This window comes from Myotis lucifugus, unplaced genomic scaffold, assembly GCF_000147115.1.
Source record: "Myotis lucifugus unplaced genomic scaffold, Myoluc2.0 scaffold_474, whole genome shotgun sequence".
In the NCBI taxonomy this organism is placed as follows: domain Eukaryota; kingdom Metazoa; phylum Chordata; class Mammalia; order Chiroptera; family Vespertilionidae; genus Myotis; species Myotis lucifugus.
The window spans coordinates 27,934-46,099 of NW_005871522.1; the positions used below are offsets into that span (position 1 = coordinate 27,934).

The 18,166-nt window shown below is 43.2% G+C and overlaps 1 protein-coding gene across 22 annotated transcripts in view; it reads right to left on the bottom strand.

The window, feature by feature from the left end:
- The window catches only part of SECISBP2 (SECIS binding protein 2), a 34,242-nt gene extending 16,235 nt beyond the window's left edge, over nt 1-18,007 (bottom strand). For 2 of the 22 annotated variants that reach the window (XM_023744565.1, XM_023744564.1), the window contains exons 1-7: nt 17,813-17,923; nt 16,980-17,125; nt 9,564-9,810; nt 8,638-8,767; nt 7,163-7,389; nt 3,584-3,665; nt 1,861-2,069 (exon numbers count right to left, since the gene is read on the bottom strand). In XM_023744565.1, the coding sequence (XP_023600333.1) occupies nt 1,861-2,069; nt 3,584-3,665; nt 7,163-7,389; nt 8,638-8,767; nt 9,564-9,810; nt 16,980-17,125; nt 17,813-17,815 (1,044 nt within the window). In that variant the 5' untranslated portion in view covers nt 17,816-17,923. The other 20 variants (XM_014445647.2, XM_023744571.1, XM_014445657.2 and 17 more) reach the window with 20 other exon arrangements.
- Between the last annotated feature and the right edge of the window lie 159 nt (nt 18,008-18,166).

Below are 18,166 nucleotides of genomic sequence, written 5' to 3' on the forward strand. Positions count from 1 at the left end.
TGAAACTGGTAGATTTAGACAGAACCCAGTTTTCAGCCCACGGAGAACAGGTTAATAATTCTACTAATTCCGACTTGAAGTCCCTTCACAGATCCAGGTGTGCCATCTCCATCACCAGGGCTCAGGGGTTCCTACAACTGACTACACACGACAGTCACCTGTACAGCCTTCAAATCAGAACGTCTGGCCCATCCCAGACATCCTGAATGTGACGTTAGCATCCCACCCTCGCCTCAGGCTGGCCTTTCCCAGTCCCGGTCCCCCACACTGTGGCCTCAGGGCTTTCGCACTATCACTCACACGGGTTGAGGCTAAGACTGCACCCCCATTTCAGCTCCAGTCTCCCTCCTCTATCTGGCCTCTCCTTCTCCACCCTCCTTGCTACTTGACAGCTTCTGCACCTGTCTGCACAGCACTGTCTCTCTGCATCCAAACGGGGTTCTCAAGGTTTTTAGGGACCCTGTTTTATCCTCAATGGGAACTTATCATTCATAGCTAAAAGCCTCAGTGGCCATTAAAGAGTGTTTATCTACTGACCTGGGGTGGGGGTGGGGGGGCTGTCTATGATGTTTTGTAAAGTGGATAGGGCAACTTTAATGTGTATAAAATGACCATATTTTTGTTAAGGGGGAAAAAAGTTAAAAAACAAAAAAAACCACCCTATTTGTTTATGTTTTCAGGAACCTGAGGTGGAGTACATACCAGGTTGGAAATGCAGGCTTCCTTGGGGGTTTGGGGGGCACAAAGAGGTATAGGAAAGATGACCTTTTCCATAACTAGATCCTTTTAGCATTACATTTGTTATTTTGGTAATAAAAACTTACAACCCTGAAAGTTTTAAAGAAAAAAGCCATTATGACCCCTATCATCCCTGCTGTGTATAATGAAAAGCAATCTAGGTTCTAAGATTACAGGGGATCGTACTTTTATGACCTTTTAAAAACGATTCTTAGAAATTAAAAAATCTGCTAACTATCCGGAAAACCACTTCGGACAGGAACTTGGCGGCTACAGCCAGAGGGGCCTGAGCAGCCAGTGCCCAGAGGTTGGCGGGGCCTGGGAGCTAGCGGTGTATCAGAGGGGTCTGACCTGCACCTGTTCTCACATGAGCGCACACAGGCCTGTTTCCCTCTCACTGTCGCCTGCACACATTTCCTCAATCAACCAGGCACCAGCGCCCAGCGCCCACTTGGGCAGGATGTTTGTGACACTTTGGACATCAAAAAGTAGCCTCACACCCCAACACTGGGAACCCCCACACTAAAGAAATGCAACCAACATCCACCTACAGGAATCTATCAGTACACTGAAAATCAGGAACAAAATCGAGACTAATGAAAAAGGTTCTTCAAGATACAAATCTAGGGATCAATAAAAATGACAGCTTAAACTGATTAGAACTAAAAGGAAAAAATGGATTCTAAAATGCTACCTTACAGTATGTAAGCTGGAATCAACCAAGAATCAGTAACATATACCAAGTGAATGTAAAAACATGGACTTGAATTACTGTGCTCTCAGTCCCCTGGCAGGTAAAAGGAAATTGATTTAAACTCAATAAACAGAGACTGGGAGAAAGAATGCAGCACCAGAGCATACATTTCTGCCAGCTTCTCTCCTTGAAAGAACTCAGAATGGGGCACAGCTATGTTAGCCCATGGCCTGGGGTGTGCCTCCTCACTCATGCAAAGCTGCCACTTGTATTCCTTGCTAAGGGCCTATTCTTTTTTTCAAGGTTCAAGCAACCAACTCAGGTGACACCCGCAGTACAGAATGAAACACTGTCAGTCAGGATTTGAGAAACAAATAGAAGTCCAGCCAGCGGTACAGGAGACCCACATTATCTGAATGGATGCATACCTTTTTAGTTGAGTGGACAATGGGTTTCTCTCTGTTGTAGGAAGGATCCGAAGATAAAACTTGAGAAGATGATTTGCTACCATTTTTAGGATCTGCTGATGAAACAACCGTCTTTAGGTTTATCACAGAAGTAACAATTCTAGGGGCTGATGATGACTCTGTAGGTAACGTCTGACGGACAACATAACCCATTGGCGTCCAGGATAACTCTGCTCAGAGATAACCACAATTGGGGAACAGTCTCAACAGCAAACACAAACTCCTTAGAGATTCCAAACATGCATCACGTGAGAGAATTACTCAGGCATAATTAAATTTAGGCTGTTCAAAACATTCTCTTGGGAAGGACGATATTCACTAAACGTGTTTTCCTAGGAACATGCATGCTGAATTTACTTGTTAGGTTAACCGATCTTCCTAGAAACTGGTTTTCACTTGGGGTTGTTCAGTTAAAAAACAGCAATCCTCAATTACGTCCACGTGGCAAACACACGGAATTAACGAGCTAAAGATCAAATATTCGCCCTACTAACCTTGATGTGTATCTTTAACAGCAGAAGTCAAAGGTCACTAGACTTCAGCTATCACAATAACTGGAAATTTATTTCTTTTTAGAGCAGAGGCATAAGCACAGCCACACTACTCCTTAGGTGCCCATGAAACTCTATATACAGACAAAACAAAAGGACAGCCATCAGGACATGGGCAAGACATGTCAGCAGCCTGTGGCTACCCCAGACGATAAGACAGACTGTTCCTGTCACCACAGAGCTACACACCCTTAGAGAAGTTTGTAAGTGAAGATCTTTGTACCAAACATACGAATGCAAAAGACAACATACCTGTGGGTAAATCAGGAATAATTCTGTGAAAATGTCTTCTATTAGGAAAAGCTACTTATAAAGATTTCAAGAGCAGACTCTATTGAATGCTCTCTGAATATTACTTCTTAGCCAGAACAGGACATACTGGCAGCTCTCCAAGTGTGGCCTCAGGCTCCCAGGACCCTTGAAGTCAAAACTGCTTTCCTGACAGTAGGAATGTGTTACCTGCGTCTCTCTCTGCCTTTCTTCTCCTCCCCGCCTCTCTTTTACAAAGATTGCAAAGGCAGGACAGTGAAAAAGCCAAATGGCAAGGCAGATCTACAGAGCCAGCCACTGAAGAGTTGCAAAAAAAAAAAAAGTCTGCTCTCCTTATTGCCTTACTTTTGTGGAAAACTATGTTACTTTTAAGTGAATTAGTAAGTATTTTTGAAATTTCTCTGTTTAACTTCAAATATTGCAAATACTGACAGTTGTCTAAACCAGCGGTCACCAACCTTTCAGACCGCACGGGCCACCAGTGGTCCGTGGACTACTGGTTGGCGACCGCTGGTCTACACAGAAGCTCTGTGGGGCTGTGTAAAGGGTATTAAGGGTTCCTGAGACCAAACACCATGAGAACCTCTGGTACAGGTAACACTTAACGAAGCTACCATTTTTGAGTTAATAAATTTTTTCACTGAACTGAGTAAACATTTCATTTAGAATTCTTTGCTATCCTACACTCCTTACACATACATGGAGATCTCATCTACTTCAATCTTCCAAAAACATTTGTCAGTTTATCAACAACCTTTCACCTGCCTTAAAGAAGGCTTTAAGACAAAAGGTGCACTAGACTAAAAATGAACTTAAAAACAGACAACTGATTTTTGAAAATGGTATTTGGTAGCCACTCTTACCTCCTGCACATGGAGAGGAATTGGTAGCAGCATTATCAGTTACAGAGTCAGTCGGCTTATTATTTTTCACCACTATTTCACCCTAAAGAGCAAACCAGTTATTTAAAAAGCAAACCAGTTATTTTCTTACTATTTCAAATGGGAAAGTAATCATTTAATTTTTAAATACAGCTTCCTTGCCATTCTTAAAATCTTCAAAATATGTGCTAATTAAAAATTCCAAATACCTAAATATGTAAAGTGAAAAGTTAAATTGTTTCCTTCTGCCAATTCTCTCTCTAGCAGAAAACCACCCACAGCTTAGCTAGCATCTCTCTACTTCTTGGTCTAGGACAGCGGTTCTCAACCTATGGGTCGCGACCTCTTTGGGGGTCGAATGACCCTTTCACAGGGGTCGCCTAAGACCATCAGAAAACACATATATAATTACATATTGTTTTTGTGATTAATCACTATGCTTTAATTATGTTCAATTTGTAACAATGAAAATACATCCTGCATATCAGATATTTACACTACGATTCATAACAGTAGCAAAATTACAGTTATGAAGTAGCAATGAAAATAATTTTATGGTTGGGGGTCACCACAACATGAAGAACTGTATTAAAGGGTTGCGGCATTAGGAAGGTTGAGAACCACTGGTCTAGGAGATAATTTTTATATAGATCCTAATAATGGGATCACATCACACATCTTAAGCAACCTTTAAAAGATCCACATATCACAGACAACTTTTGCATCAGTGCAGACGTGCCAATACCATTCTTAAAACCCGAGTGCCCCCACAGGAATGCTAAAGCATCATGTACTGAGCCTACACACCAAAGTTCCAAAGTCCCTCCAAACATCCACAAAGATAACAAATATATGCTTGTAATAGGTGCCCACTTTTATAAAGACAGAAAGCTGCCACAAACGAAACATGAGGTCCAAAAAACACTGGGGGGGGAGGGGGGGGGGGAGGCGGTGAGTATATTAAGAGACATCTCAAAGTGACTGACAGAATTGAAGGTAAGAGGAAACTGATAAATTCAAATTTGAATAGTTTGAAAATAAATTCTAAAGCTGATACACTTCATAAACTTAACCATTTTGCCATTTCATACCTAAATCCAATAATAAAAAATAATTGAAACACAGTCTGTTCTTTTAAAAAATGTAATTTATATTCACCAAGGCCAATGAAACACTAGTAGTGCCTCCCCTATTCAAAAATGGTTAGGCCGTCCTGGCCTGTGTGGCTCAATGGTTTGAATAGGGATGAGGAATGTCCGGCCCGCAGGCCCTATAAGACCCAAGAAAATCATTTGGTCTGGCCCTGTCAAGGCTTTAGGGTGAGTTAATTAAATGTCTGACCAAATATAGCAGGCTAATTTTTAAGTTGATAATTTTGTATGGCCTTCAAATGATGTTATATCCAAATGGCCCCTGGCAAAAAAAAAAAAAAAAAGGTTCCCCATCCCTGGGTTAGAGCATTGGCTCACACACCAAAGGGTTTGAATCATGGTCAAGGGCATGTACCTGGGTTGCAGGTTCCATCCCTGGCCCCAGTCAGCAGGAGGCAACCAATCGATGAGTCACTCTCACATAGATGTCTCTGTCTGCCTCTCGCTCTCTCCCTTCCTTCCACTCTATCTAAAATCAACAGAAAAATATCCTCAGGTGAGGATTACTTTCAACAATAAAGACAATTAAAAAAAAAACAACGAAAAAAGAAGCTATTGGGTCTTATAGTTCACATACTAGCAATTCCAGAATTTAGCTTCTTCATGATTATGATTGTATTAATAAAAATTAACATTTAAACAAAATGGTTAGGTCAATCATATAAGTCAATATCAAAGACCCAGTGCAGCAGTTGTTTTCAAAGAGTATTTAAGATATGAAAAAAATGCCAATTTCTAACACAAGCCCGTACGTATGTATGATCCCCGAATGTACAATTTTCACAATGTACCATTAATAAAAGATTACTAGTAAGTGCTAAAGATGGCTTTCTCTTGGCTATACAACTTCAGACAATTACTTTTTTTTTTAATATATTTTATTGATTTTTTACAGAGAGGAAGGGAGAGGGAAAGAGAGTTAGAAACATCAATGAGAGAGAAACATCGACCAGCTGCCTCCTGCACACCTCCCACTGGGGATGTGCCCGCAACCAACGTACATGCCCTTGACCGGAATCGAACCTGGGACCCTTGAATCCTCAGGCTGACGCTCTATCCACTGAGCCAAACCAGTTAGGGCTACTTTTTTTTTTTCCTTCACATTTTTTTGGTGTTCAAAGATACTACTAGTATAAGAAGGAAAAAGGTTTCTTTTAAAGGGAAATTTAAAAAACAAATGCAGCGCTAGCTGGTTTGGCTCAGTGGATAGAGTGTCAGCCTGCAGACTGAAGGGTCCCAGGTTTGATTCCAGTCAAGGGCACATGCCTGGGTTGCGGGCTTGATCCCCAGTGGGGGACGTGCAGGAGGCAGCCAATCAATGATTCTCTCTCATCATTGATGTTTCTATCTCTCTTTCCCCTCTGAAATCAATAAAGATACATTTTAAAAATAATAATAAATAAAAAAATAAAAAAACAACTGCAAACAAATTCATGAGTGTGAGTAGATAAGGTAACAAGCATGTAAATCTCACACGCTTCATGTCCACACATGCAGCCCTCACCTCTAACAGGTGATCTGACATAGAGTCAGTCGTGCTCCTGGACTGTTCTACTTTGTACAGTGCTCTCGGGCTGGGAATTGCCCACTGCAGCCGCGGCCAAATTGTGGAGCCCCTCGACTGCTCAGCCATTCCACACACTCCACTGGCGCCCAGAGGGTCACGCCCCTGCCACGTGAGACTGAGTCTTCCACTTCACTCAGCCTTACCATGTGACAGCAAAGTCCCTGGGAATGGCATACCTTCTGCACACTGTCAGCAGGACCACCCAGCCTGGGGCTCTCGTGTCCAAGCACCCAGGACAATGATAGAAAGTGGAGATCCTCTCTTCAGGAGGTAAGCAATCGGGTGAGCTATTGTCTTGGTAGTTTCGTCTTTCTCCTTGCCTGCACACTGGGAAGCGTCCCACCCTTCCTTGATCTGAGATCGGTCAGAGTGATTTTAGGGAACAGTAACCCCATAACGTTTTTCCTGAAAGCCTCTAACACTCTGAGGTCAAAGTGTGAACATGTGTAATTTAAAATTACTAAGTGGCAAACTGAATGCTCTTCACTGCAGTTACTATCACTGAATTCGCTGTATCATTAACAAAAGAGGCACAGATAAAAAGCCTGGAAAACCAGAAGTTACACTATGTAGTTTTAAATACGACTATTTGGGTAAATAAAATTTTTGTCTGTATTGAAAAGTGCTGTCAGCACACAATGCTAGAAGTGCGACGCTAGAAGGGGGCTGTGCAACCAGCAGGATTCATGCTAGAATATTCTCCTGGACCTTTGACCTACCGGATGAAAGTAAGTGCACTAGGTGATTCTCTGAAAAGAATGACAGATGAGGTGTCACGCGTCCTGTAAACCGTTCACACAGTGAAAGAGAAAGGGGGAAGGAAACAGAGGAGCCTGCACTCACCTCTAACCCTGGTGCGGGTTTCACCACTTCTCTCCCCAGGGAAGTGTCTGTAGAGGCAGAGCGTGGAGGCCCCCACTTGGGCTGTTTTGGTGTCTCTACTATCTCACTGTTCTCTGCACCCTGCAGTTTAGGAAAATCCAACCTGGTAAATTCAAACTCAGGTTTGGAGGCAGGTCCACACTTTTCAATGATTCTGGATTTCCTGTCTGTTCGTTTATGATAACCATCTGTATTTACAAATTAAAAGTAGAGGAAATTTTAGGTGATGATCTGTACTCAGGCTTAAGTTGCAGAATAGAAAATCTATTGCTATAGATGCAACACGTTATTGTCCAAACAGCCTAACTTTGCTAGTGCTGTTAACCTTCTGTGTTACAGTATAAACATACATGACCGTAAGTCTGCTCTGGTTGGGCCACCAAGAAGAAAAACCAAAACACTGTAAATTTTAGGAGTAATTCTAAGGTTGATGAGATAGTTACTTTGGCCTGATTATACATCTGGGCATTTTGATTTTTCTTAATACACATTTTAGAGTTTAGCAAATTTAAAGAGACACTAACAAATTTCCTTTAAGTAATAAATGGTCCCTAATTTAGTTTGCTAGAACAAACTGGAGAGAAGTAGAATTGAACTTATAACCTCTGTCCTATCTTTCTCCTTCAAATGCAAATAAATGACAATGTAGGTTGCAATGCATAACATCTCTGTGTTTAATTATAAGGCCAGAGTCATATAGTTAACTGCTCAACTTTCCTTTCACCTTTCCATGCACCAGACAGTTTGTAAGTGAAATCAATGCAAAGAGAAAAATGTATACACCAAGTCACATAAATGGCACCTGTAAATAAACGACAGACCTTTCCCAGGGAGTACACCATCAGGAAGGTTTAAGTCCTCATAGAAACAGGGATGGCTGTAATCAAACTACACTTGGAATTAAATTTCAGGGGGAAAAACACCATGTCGAATCACTAACTTTTCAGCCACAAACCAGAATGGTAGTTTTCAAAACAGAACAGACAACACTTCCGGCATGAATAAAATCAGTACCCTGAGTAAACACACTGCCCGGGGATGGGAGTAAGACAGAATCGCAGCCCTAGATCAGCTGTCCCATCTACTGAGAAATCTTCCCACAGAACTCCAGAGCAGCTGTGGGAGAGGAGCGTGGCCAAGCACAGTACAAGGGATGTGGTTGTGATCTGCTTTTAAGGACCTGGTTTGAGGTGTGTGGCCGTTCCCTACTTGTTCTGTAACCTTAGACAAGTCCTTGTGTAACACAAGGTAATAACACGCTAAGGGCACATCAGAGCCCACATGCCCCAGGTCCCCATCCCAGGAGGAAAGGCCTCCAGGATCCCACAGGAAGCTGATGGCCTCAGCTTCTCACAATAAACCCAAAGAACAGCAACAGCAATGCTCCTGGGTGGGTAGAGTGGGTTGACCTAACACAAAACATAAGAGTTCATTACCTTTACCTGTTTTCAAATTAGAGTCAGCACGAAAGGACAAACAATGTGAGCTTCTTACTGACTTTATATCAGATGATACAGTTCCATCAGCCTTTTTACCGGCAAACTTTTGCTCATCGTATGTTTTTTTCTGCAGGAAACATAAAAAAGTAACATGAATTAGAAAAACTACAGTTGACCCTTGAATGACCAGCCTCCCAACAATAGATAATCTGTGGGTAACTTCTGACCCCTCCAAAACTTAATAGACTACTGTTGACCAGAAGCTTTACTGATAATATAAACAGTCAATTAACACATACGTTATATTTTACATGTATTATATCCTGTACTTTTACAATAAAGTGCACTAGAGGAAAAAATATGTTAAGAAAATAGTAGGGTTTGCCTGCATGCTTTTTCAAAGGGTCGCAAATCTCCTAAAAATTTTCTAATACATTTATTGAAAAAAATCCACATATAAGTGGATCCAGTGGTGCATTTCAATCTTGTGTTGTTCAAGGATTAACTGTACCTTTAGCCCAGCCAGTGGGCTCAGTGGTTGAGCGTCAACCTATGAACCAGAGGTCATGGTTCCATTCCTGGTCAGGGCACATGCCCAGATTGCAGACTCGATCCCCAGTGTGGGGCGTGCAGGAGACAGCCAGTCAATGATTCTTTCTCATCACTGATGTTTCTCTCTCTCTCTCTCCCTCTCCCTTCCTCTCTGAAATCAATAAAAATATATTTAAAAAATAAAAACTGAAACAGGTTTAACATTGCAAATATATATTTAAGTATTGACAACTCAACCATTTTTAAAAAGGTTAGATCAAATAAGTTCTTAAATACCACAAAAAAGATAAGCAATGCTTAAGTTAATGCAAGAATTGACCAATTCTGTTCATTTTAAATGCTAATATGACCAAAACCACACACTTACTGACCTTAAACAGAGCTTTCGTGTCTTGTGGGTGAGGGCACACGTGCTCACACTGTGGCTTCGTCTGGAAACCTCGGTAACGACTGGGTTGGCTGTAATCATACTGGGAGCCAGGCATTGGGCAAATATTGTGTGCAGACTCCAGGGTGTAAGGAGAAGGGGTGTATGGGTGAAGAGCCATCTCGGAAGATAAATACTGATGAGGAAATGTTGAAGCTCCAAAGGCCATATCTTCAGGATAGAGTGTCTGCCTAAATAAAACGGGTAAATTTTAGTTACAGATTTCATACCACAAATCAGGGAGTTTAATATTCTATAATAAAATTGTTTTAACTTTTATTACTTTTGAGGCCATTCACTCTACACCAGGGGTGGGCAAACTTTTTGACTCGAGGGCCACAATGGGTTCTTAAACTGGACCGGAGGGCCGGAACAAAAGCATGGATGGAGTGTTTGTGTGAACGAATATAAATTCAAAGTAAACATCATTACATAAAAGGGTACGGTCTTTTTTTTTTTTTTAGTTTTATTCATTTCAAACGGGCCGGATCAGTTTGCCCACGGCTGCTCTACACTGAAATGACTCTAATTACTAAAAGCTAAACGAAACCTCTGAGCCTTTCTTTCTTCTCCTGCAAAGACAGATGCTGACCTAGTTTTATTTTTTCACTACTGAGCTGGAATATCCTCAACAGGAGCCTGAAGGTGCCCCAGTAGCTTTTCATTCTCAAGAGGCTCCCACTGACCAAATCTAACCTCCAACCCACGACCTGCAGGGCCTCTTCCCGGGGCCTGCAGACTTCCTGCTGCAGCACTTTGCGGCTCCAAGTCCACCACCTGTGTTCCCGACCTGCAGAGCCAGAGCTGCAAAGGGACGCTGCGTGCACAGTGGTCCGGGAATTACAGATCCTACTGACCAGATGGACACCATCTGTGAACACTGCCATGGCTCCAATTTGCTTGAACTGCTAAACTAAACCAAAATACAATGTAACAGTGATTTTTTTTTTTTTTTTTTAGCAAATATGGCCAGAGGATTCAACCATTTTGAAACGAAAGCTGATTCACTGACAAAATGCTAAAAAGCTGAGTTAAAACACAAATCATAACCTTTTCATTCCCACAAATAAGCACTAGATGTTTCTGTGGATTTCTACAGCTGAAAAATTTCTTGTAGCAAATCAATGAAATCCCAGTGTGCTGGTCCACTGAAAAGCGGGAGAACCCAAAGCTAATAACAAGACACACTACATGATCTTCCACCTGTGTGACCGTCCGGAGAGGCGGGCCCAGGTCCCAGCACCCTTATTAAACGTCCTCGTTCTACTCTGCTGCGGGTTAAGAACCTGCACGGAAGCAGAAAGGGAGCCAGTCTACAGGGGGACCTGGAAGACACCCGTGAGGATGGGCACTGCTCTTGTTTCCATGCAATACGTAATCACAGGCTGCCTGGTGTCACTGCCTATCCTATATAATAAAGAGCTAATATGCTAATTAGTCCAAACAGCAGAACGACCGTCCGGACGACCTTCCGAACGAAGCAAGGGCCGAGCCCCTTGCACGAATTTCGTGCATCAGGCCTCTAGTTAATTCATGATATATTTTTTTTAATATATTTTATTGATTTTTTACAGAGAGGAAGGGAGAGAGATAGAGAGCTAGAAACATCGATGAGAGAGAAACATCGATCAGCTGCCTCCTGCACACCCCCCACTGGGGATGTGCCCGCAACCCAGGTACATGCCCTTGACCAGAATCGAACCTGGGACCCTTCAGTCCGCAGGCTGACGCTCTATCCACTGAGCCAAACCGGTTTCGGCTAATTCATGATATTTTAAGGTTAGATCTTGTAAAATATTTTACTTATTGCCAATTTATTCTAGTAATGAAGCATTCTTAATTAAAAAACAAACAAAACTGGCCTTTGTCTGCCCCCCAGACCAATAGCTAATGCTGCCCCTTGAAGAGGGAGACTGAAAGCTGTGTCCTGTTCCTCAGACAGACACTATCCCTGGATGTGACTCCCATTTTATTTTGTTTGATGCTCAGAAAATCTAATGGGGGTCAGATGAAGGTGAGAGATACCTGTTCTTCACAAGACGGGCAAAGAAGTTGGGTTGATAGGGAAAAAGTAACAAAGACTATCCCAAGCCCAAAATCTGGATAAATGAACAGATCAATGAAATTTAGGTAAAGAAGAAAAGGGGGATAGATCCAATGGGGTTGTTTAAGAAAGATGGGAACATCGACTTAATTGTTCCACTTCTTCATGCATTCATTGGTTGATTCTAGTATGTGCCTGGACCAGGGATCAAACCCGCAACTTCGGCTTATCAGAACAATGGTCTAACCAATTGATCTACTTGGCCAGAGCCCCAGAAGTGGTTTTGAAGGCTGTTGTCATCCAGAAAATTTTCACCTTCAAGTTAGTAGACCTTGCTTTGTGTCCCGGCTCTATCACAACCTAGTTTTTCACTTTGAACGTCTCATCACTGGTCCTTCTTCCTCTGGAAAGATATTTTTCTTTCCATCCAAGGTAAATACAGTTATTTGCAGAGAACAATACAAAACACAAAATCTCACAGAGACAACTCACAGCATCTGTTGGGACTTCAAATGGCTTCCTGTAAAATCCCAGTCGCCACAAACTGCCCAGATGAGCCTTAAACATAACGACACCATCTCCTGTATGCCCACCTTCTCATTCGGCACCCGCTTGATATCAGCGCTCAACTCCGCCATGTATCTGTGCAGTACGTGCTGATCCTCAGCTCCACCTCTCCTTGCCCCATCCCCACCAATGATCCTGAGTCTCCAGGACTTCCTTCCTGCCATGCTGCCACCGCTTCTGCATGCCATGGGCTAGGTCTGCCCCTCCATCACATCACTAGAAAAGCTTCTCTGGCCTGGACTTGCAAGTCCTGCCCTCTTCTTGCTCTCACCCACCTCCCAAAGGCTCCTCTCTATGGCATGGCTTCCTCTGCACTCTATCGAGCCTGTCAGACTCATGAGCCCAAACCTCTCATCACTCTGCTCAGGATTTGCATCATTTCCACTTAATAGTTCACTTTCCCTCCTATCTGGCACATATAAACCCAAAACTTAACATCTGGTCCCCGAACCAGCCCCACTTCCAACTTGTGTTCCCATGAGCGATGCCACGAGTCTTTCTAGGTACTCAACTGGAAACTGCTTTACACCTTTCCCACCAACAGCCTAGGGACAACCATAGAACTCTTTCTTCTTACAGCAGGTCTCCATGTATTTTCTTCTGTTTCCAGTGCCTGGAACCCAGTCAAAGTCTTCAAGCCCCTCTCCCTTAAAGTCAAACCAGAATCCAGAAGTGAACCCAAAAGCTCCCTATTTCGTACTCACCAAACCTAAACTTTCAGCTGTACTATGTAGGCTTTTATTTATTTATTTTAAAAGGTTATTTATTTTTTTTAGAGAAAGGGAGAGTGAGAGAGAGAGAAACATCAATGTATGAAACATCAATTGGATGCCTCCTGCATGCACCCCAACTAGGAATTGAGCCCGCAACCTGGGCAAGTGCCCTGACCAGGAATCGAACTGACAACCTTTTGGTGCACAGGACAATGCTCAACCAACTGAGCCACACTGGCCAAGGCACTAATTGTCTAATGGTGCCCCCTTAACAAAAGGAACTCACTCCTCTGTTGTCTTCCCAACACATCTTTTACCTGTTCCCTTCAGTCAGGCCAGCACCTGTCAGGGATCCAGCCACTCCTCCAGCCACCAAACTGATCTGCGCCATAGTGTCAGCACTGCTAGTTCTCAAAGCTGGCAGGTTTTACCTTAAAAGCATCCACTTGGGCATTGTGACTTTTCACAGCATATACAAGATGCTGAAAATGCTCAACAAACTCTTGCCAACAGCAATAGCAGCCTTGGGACATACAACTGAACTCAGGTTAAAAGAACTGAGTGCTGATTCTGATTCTGGTGTTGCCTACCTGAATAACTTTGGATAAGCAATTCTAGCCTCAGTCTCATGTGTAAAAATAACACTACCTCCCTGTCAACCTCACGGATGTGACAAGCATGAAAAAACATATACAATACTCAAACAAAATACAACAGAGAACTTATTTTGTCTGCATAGCCTCTATTTGTTCATTACACAATAAATAATTAGTACTTTCCAAATGGGCAATTCTATATACCAGAATACTTCTACTGATATTTGTCTAGTCTGTGACATAAATTTAGAGAAGATTGGTACATTTTCTTTAATCTCTACCAGTTCAAGTCTATAAAAAAATTGACAAAGAGTACAGCTCATGGAAGAAACCAAGATGGCGGCATAGGTAAACACCGGAGTTTGCTGCCTCGAACAACCACTTCAAAAATACAACTAAAAGACGGAACGGACATCACCCAGAACCACAGGAAGGCTGGCTGAGGAGAGACTCTTCAACTAGAAGGAAAAACAACAGCATTACGAGGCTTTGAGGAGGCGCAGTGTGGAAAATTTAAAGGTACAGTGGTGTGGCGGTGCGCGCGCAAAGCGGGCTGGTGGCTGAGGGCGCGGTTGTCGTTTTCAATCAGGAGTGAGTCTCAGACTCTGGGCTACAGATCCGGGCGAGTCTCTAGGGACCCAGACTCAAACGGGAGAAGCGGGACTGCCTGGCTACGGTCCCTCCGAGGTTTGCAGTGGTTGCGGGGACAGAGAGGCAGAGCCCCTGGAGACGGACTGAGAGCAGCCATAGCTGCTCCCTCCCCCCCCGCCCTGTTGAGCCCGCCCCGCCCAAACCCTGCGCAGAGCCATTTGCCGATTGCCTCAGGCAAAGGCTGGACTAGCGCCTCCCCAGAGGACTGAAGTTTTCCACACAGCTGATTCTCACAGCCAGTCGGCCTGGTGGTCAAATCCCTCTAGTATTAACTACAACAATTAAGGCTTAACTAGAACAAGACTGCGCACAAAGACCACAAGGGGGTGCACCAAGAAAGCATAAAAGATGCGGAGACAAAAAAACATGACAGAAATGGAGGATATGGAGCTAAGAATCGCAATTTTGAGGGCTTGCTATAAACTTGAGCAGAGTCTCACGAAAACTAATGAGACCCTCGATGCTACGATAAAGAAATTAGAAAGTAAGCATACACGGACTGAAATAAAGAATATTATACCCAATAGCAGACCAGAGGAGCACAAGAATCAAACCGAAGAAGCAAAAAACACCCAACTGGAAAAGCAAAATGAAAAAAGAATCCGAAAGTGTGAAGATAGTGTAAGGAGCCTCTGGGACAGCTACAAGTGTACCAACATCAGAATAATAGGAGTGCCAGAAGATGAGAGACAGCAAGATATTGAAAACCTATTTGAAGAAATAATGACAGAAAACTTCCCCCACCTGGTGAAAGAAATGGGCTTACAGGTCCAAGAAGCGCAGAGAACCCCAAACAAAAGGAATCCAAAGAGGACCACACCAAGACATATCATAATTAAAATGCCAAGAGCAAAAGACAAAGAGAGAATCTTAAAAGCAGCAAGAGAAAGAGACTCAATTACCTACAAGGGAATACCCATACGACTGTCAGCTGATTTCTCAACAGAAACTTTACAGGCCAGAAGGGAATGGCAAGAAATATTCAAAGTGCTGAATACCAAGAACCTACAACCAAGATTACTTTATCCAGCAAAGCTATCATTCAGAATTGAAGGTCAGATAAAGAGCTTCACAGACAAGGAAAAGCTAAAGGAGTTCATCACCACTAAACCAGTATTATACGAAATACTGAAAGGTATCCTTTAAGAAGAGGAAGAAGAAAAAGGTAAAGATACAAATTGTGAACAACAAACATGCATCTATCAACAAGTGAATCTAAGAATCAAGTGAATAAATAATCTGATGTACAGAATGAACTGGTGATTATAATGAATCAGGGACATAGAAAGGGAATGGACTGACTATTCTTGGGGGGGAAAGGGGAATGAGAGATTCGGGAAGAGACTGGACAAAAATCGTGCACCTATGGATGAGGACAGTGGGTGGGGAGTGAGGGCGGAGGGTGGGGCGGGAACTGGAAGGAGGGGAGTTATGGGGGGGGGGGGAGAGGAACAAATGTAATCTGAACAATAAAAATTTAATAAAAAAAAAAAAAAAAAAAGAGTACAGCTCATGAGGTAGTCATTCCCCCTTAGCATCTAGCATTTTCCATATAGTAGCCTTTCAATAATTAACTCCAACTGAATAAATGAAGTCCCTTTGAGTGCAGTTAGACACGGGAAGTAGACAAAGTCTGTAAAAGGTTACTCCCCTCCTTTAAAGGGATGTACAGAATTAGATGGTTATAGTGGAACTAACAGGAATGTCTGTTATGGAAAAGGCTACTCCTTTTTCTTATAGCAACAATATATCTCCATTTAAACAAAATCTGACTAGAGCAATGCACTTCTTAACCTACAATAGAACAGACTAGATAATCCCTTCTCGAGTACTTAAAGTCTCCCCATTCACCCCCACTTTAAAGGCTCTTCTTTCTAATCGTGCTCCTTTGATTTCATGACTCCATTGTCCCTAATTGTTTTCTTGCAAGTCAGGAATATTGTCAGCCAATCTTTTCCTTAGTTATAAACAATTAAAAAACAAAATCAAAGCTAAAAAGGATAAGGGGTTAAGAAACATAATTTTTAAATTAAGTACTGCACAACCTTGAGCCTCTGATTGGTCATGTTCAAATTATTGTCAGGACAGGAGGTTGCTTTAGATGTTTTCCACCTTCATTTTGAGTTACTAAAATCCCACCCAGCAGATGGCTTAGAGGCCTGGTCACTGAGATGCATTTTGTATTAACTATGTGAACCACCCAAAGTAGGGAACAACTCAAATGAGACCCATGCCAACATCCCTTTACACACAGTGCAATTACAGTGGAAAATGTGGGCATTCCTACCAAAGACCTTCATCACATACAGGCAGGTCTTCAACTTTTGTCAAAAAATACAACTTTCTTCAGGCAGGTGTGGCTCAATGGTTGAGCATCGACCTATGAACCAGAGGTCAAGGTTCAAGATTCCTGGTCAGAGCACACGCCCTGGTTTCAGGCTAGATTCCCAGTAGGGGGTGTTCAGGAGACAGCTGATCAATGATTCTCTCTACTCTTTGATGTTTCTATCTCTCTCTCCCTCTCCCTTCCTCTCTGAAATCAATACAAATGCATTTAAAAATTTTACCCAAAATACTGGAGTGAGTAAAGAGAAAGAAAAGGAGCCGAAACTTCAGTTTCTGCTGCAGGACACACTGAAGTTGTGCTACCGGCTCAGACCCTTCTTGGTGAAGGAGCCTCTTCTCTGAGAACTCCAACGTGTTAGCTACAGCATATTTTAAAGCTATTCACCATGAAAGCCAAGAAACAAAGTCCTCAGGTAAGGCGAGGTGTTTGTAAGAATACATACTCAGGCACAGGTAGTTCCTGAACACAAGGATAGTAGGCGGCTGCACAGCTAGGGAACACGGGTGCTTCTGAAGACTCTAACCATGCCACACTGAGTCCAGCAAATTTGGGGACAAACGGTTTGACATCTGCTGACAACTTGATGCCCTGAGGGGGAGAAAGGAGGTTATAGCTACATATATTATGAGATCAACCAAATGTAAACAAACAAAAAAACCAGTGGCTCCTTTCTAGCAGCTCCTGGAAGTAAATGCTAATCTCAGTGCTGTTGTTCAAATAACTCTGCCTTATACTAAAGATAAGCATTTGCCAACAATTTCTCCCCCAATGCTTTTTTTTTTTTAAGAGAATACTTATTGTTTAAATCCTCACATAAGGATATGCTTATTGATTTTAGAGAGGGGGGGAAAGAAGGCAGGGAGCATGCGAGGGAAAGAAACATCGATGTGAAAGAGAGCATGGCTCAGCGGCACCACCCCCTTCTCCCCCACCACTGGGGACCAAACCTGCAAGCCTTCGGCGTACAGGGCGATACTCCCCTCCGGGGCCCCAGTGCTTTTAACTGGAAAAAACAGTCTACCAAATATTAAAAGTGAAAAATAAGGACACCAATTAAGTGGGAGTAAAATTCAGCCCAGATTATACAGTAGGACCGCAAGCGGTGTTTCCTTAGCTTCAAACTCGGAACAGGGGCGTTGTACCCCCTTCAGCTGCAGCCAGGGATCCCCCGGACCGAAGCACTGTCGGCAATCACACCCACGGGATGCTTACCTGCAGCACCCAAAACACCCCGCGAGTTCATTTCCACTGAATTGCTCAAAAAATTACACAAACCATTTGTTTTGTTTTGTTGAAATGCAAAAGGCATTTTGCTAGAAAATCGACCACCAGAGGAACATGGGAGTAAAACACGAGATCTGGGTTCCTAGACACGTAGTGAGAGGTTTACTTCCACTGGCAGCTCTTGAGCACGCGCTCCGTCCGTCTGAAGCCACTGTGCGCCCCACTGTGCGCCGGGCTAAGCGCGGGCCCCGCTGCGACCGCGAGCGGAGACTCCGCCTCAATCGCGCTCGAGCAAGAACTTCCACAAGCCCGCCCGGCCACGAGCGGCACGCGGAGCGAGCCGGAGCCGGAAGGCGTCGCGGCCCACCCTCCGCGGCGCCCGGGGAGCTCGGCGGACTCTCTTGA